The 1,423-nt window shown below is 41.2% G+C and overlaps 1 protein-coding gene across 1 annotated transcript in view; it reads left to right on the plus strand.

The window, feature by feature from the left end:
* LOC105155715 (protein trichome birefringence-like 5) overlaps positions 7-1,423 on the plus strand; it is a 3,879-nt gene continuing 2,462 nt past the window's right edge. Inside the window, exon 1 of the mRNA XM_011071636.2 lies at positions 7-848. Coding sequence (XP_011069938.1) covers positions 52-848 — 797 coding nt within the window. The 5' untranslated portion in view covers positions 7-51. The remainder of the gene's footprint in view (positions 849-1,423) is intronic.

The following is a 1,423-nucleotide window of genomic DNA, read 5'->3' on the forward strand; positions in this document are numbered from 1 at the left end:
GAAACTGAAAAAAAAAAAAGCAGAAAATCTGAACATGTAATTCTCCCTCATATGGCAACTTCGTCCACATCTGCCTTTTCCAGAAAGAGAAACCGCTGCCAACTCTCCGTACTACCTCTGCTGCTTCTTTTCCTCGTCTGCTTGTTCTTCTTCAGCAGAAGGGCTCTCGAGTCCAAGGTCTCCTTATACAGGGATCTCATCTCTCAAGCCCCTGTACCGCTCCTCCCGTCTCCGCCGAGATCGGCTGAGTTCAGTGAGAAATTTAATGATTTAAGACAACCTGTTCCATCAGGTTCTGATCGTGGTGCCAGTGTGGATGGAAATAGTACTGTCCCCCCTGGATTGTCTGCTCCTGGATATGAAGGAGAAGAGAGTAAAGAGGAAAGAAATGTGCCCGTTTCATCAAAATCTGATCTTGATGGTGAAACTACTGAGAATTCGACAGGGCAGGTTATTTCGCCGGAGGCTGAATCTCAGGGCAATTTTGAGGGAATAATTGGTGCACCCGTTTCGGAAAATGGGAAAACGGCGGCCCCCGTTTCATCAAAAGATGATCTTGATGAGAAGACCAGGGGAAATTCTGAAATTCTTGGCGTCAAGGAAAAGTCTTTCGAGGAAGCCGTTTCATCAGGTACTGAAGCTGGAGGTGTTATTGACAATGCTATAGCAGAAAAGTTGGGGAATTGTGATATTTACAAGGGAAAATGGGTGAGAGATGAGGGTTATCCACTTTACAGACCAGGGTCTTGCCCATATGTTGATGAGGCCTTTGATTGCCTGAGCAATGGAAGGCCTGACTATGGCTATCTGAAATGGAGATGGAAACCAGATGACTGTGATCTTCCCAGGTTTAGTATGCTATTCTTCTCTTTATGGGGATTAAGACGTAATTAATTATACTTTAGCAACAATGACTTTGGTTATTCTTTGTTCATCAAGGTTTATTCTTTTACTTGCATTTAGTATGGCCAACTTAATTAAGTAGTATTAGAAATTCAGGGAGGAGGTCAGACTAATAGTGTTAGGTATTGTTTAATTGTAAGCCCGTTTGACATTATTTACTTACTAACTTGAGTAATGAATTGGGTCAGGTGTTGTCTTCTCAGGTACACCCTGATAGAGTAAATTTTGACTGATTATTAAGGCAGTGGATTAATTTCATTTTGCAGTTTAATTTAGACTGCCGATGAACAGAAATTAAGCTAAAAGGACAGTCTCATCACTTAAAAGTTGAGTAGGTGCATCTATGAAGGGAAAACACTTTTAGTATGTGCTGGTTAGATTGAATACAATATCAGAGTCTCTGATTTGCTTTGTTTGACGTTTTGATGTAAAATTAGATCGATGCAAGCATAATGAAGTGTTTATAGGTTGTTATGGGAGACATGATCTTCTGTTGGATCCTTACCCAATCCCACGTCAA

Source organism: Sesamum indicum, linkage group LG2 (assembly GCF_000512975.1).
Source record: "Sesamum indicum cultivar Zhongzhi No. 13 linkage group LG2, S_indicum_v1.0, whole genome shotgun sequence".
In the NCBI taxonomy this organism is placed as follows: Eukaryota; Viridiplantae; Streptophyta; class Magnoliopsida; order Lamiales; family Pedaliaceae; genus Sesamum; species Sesamum indicum.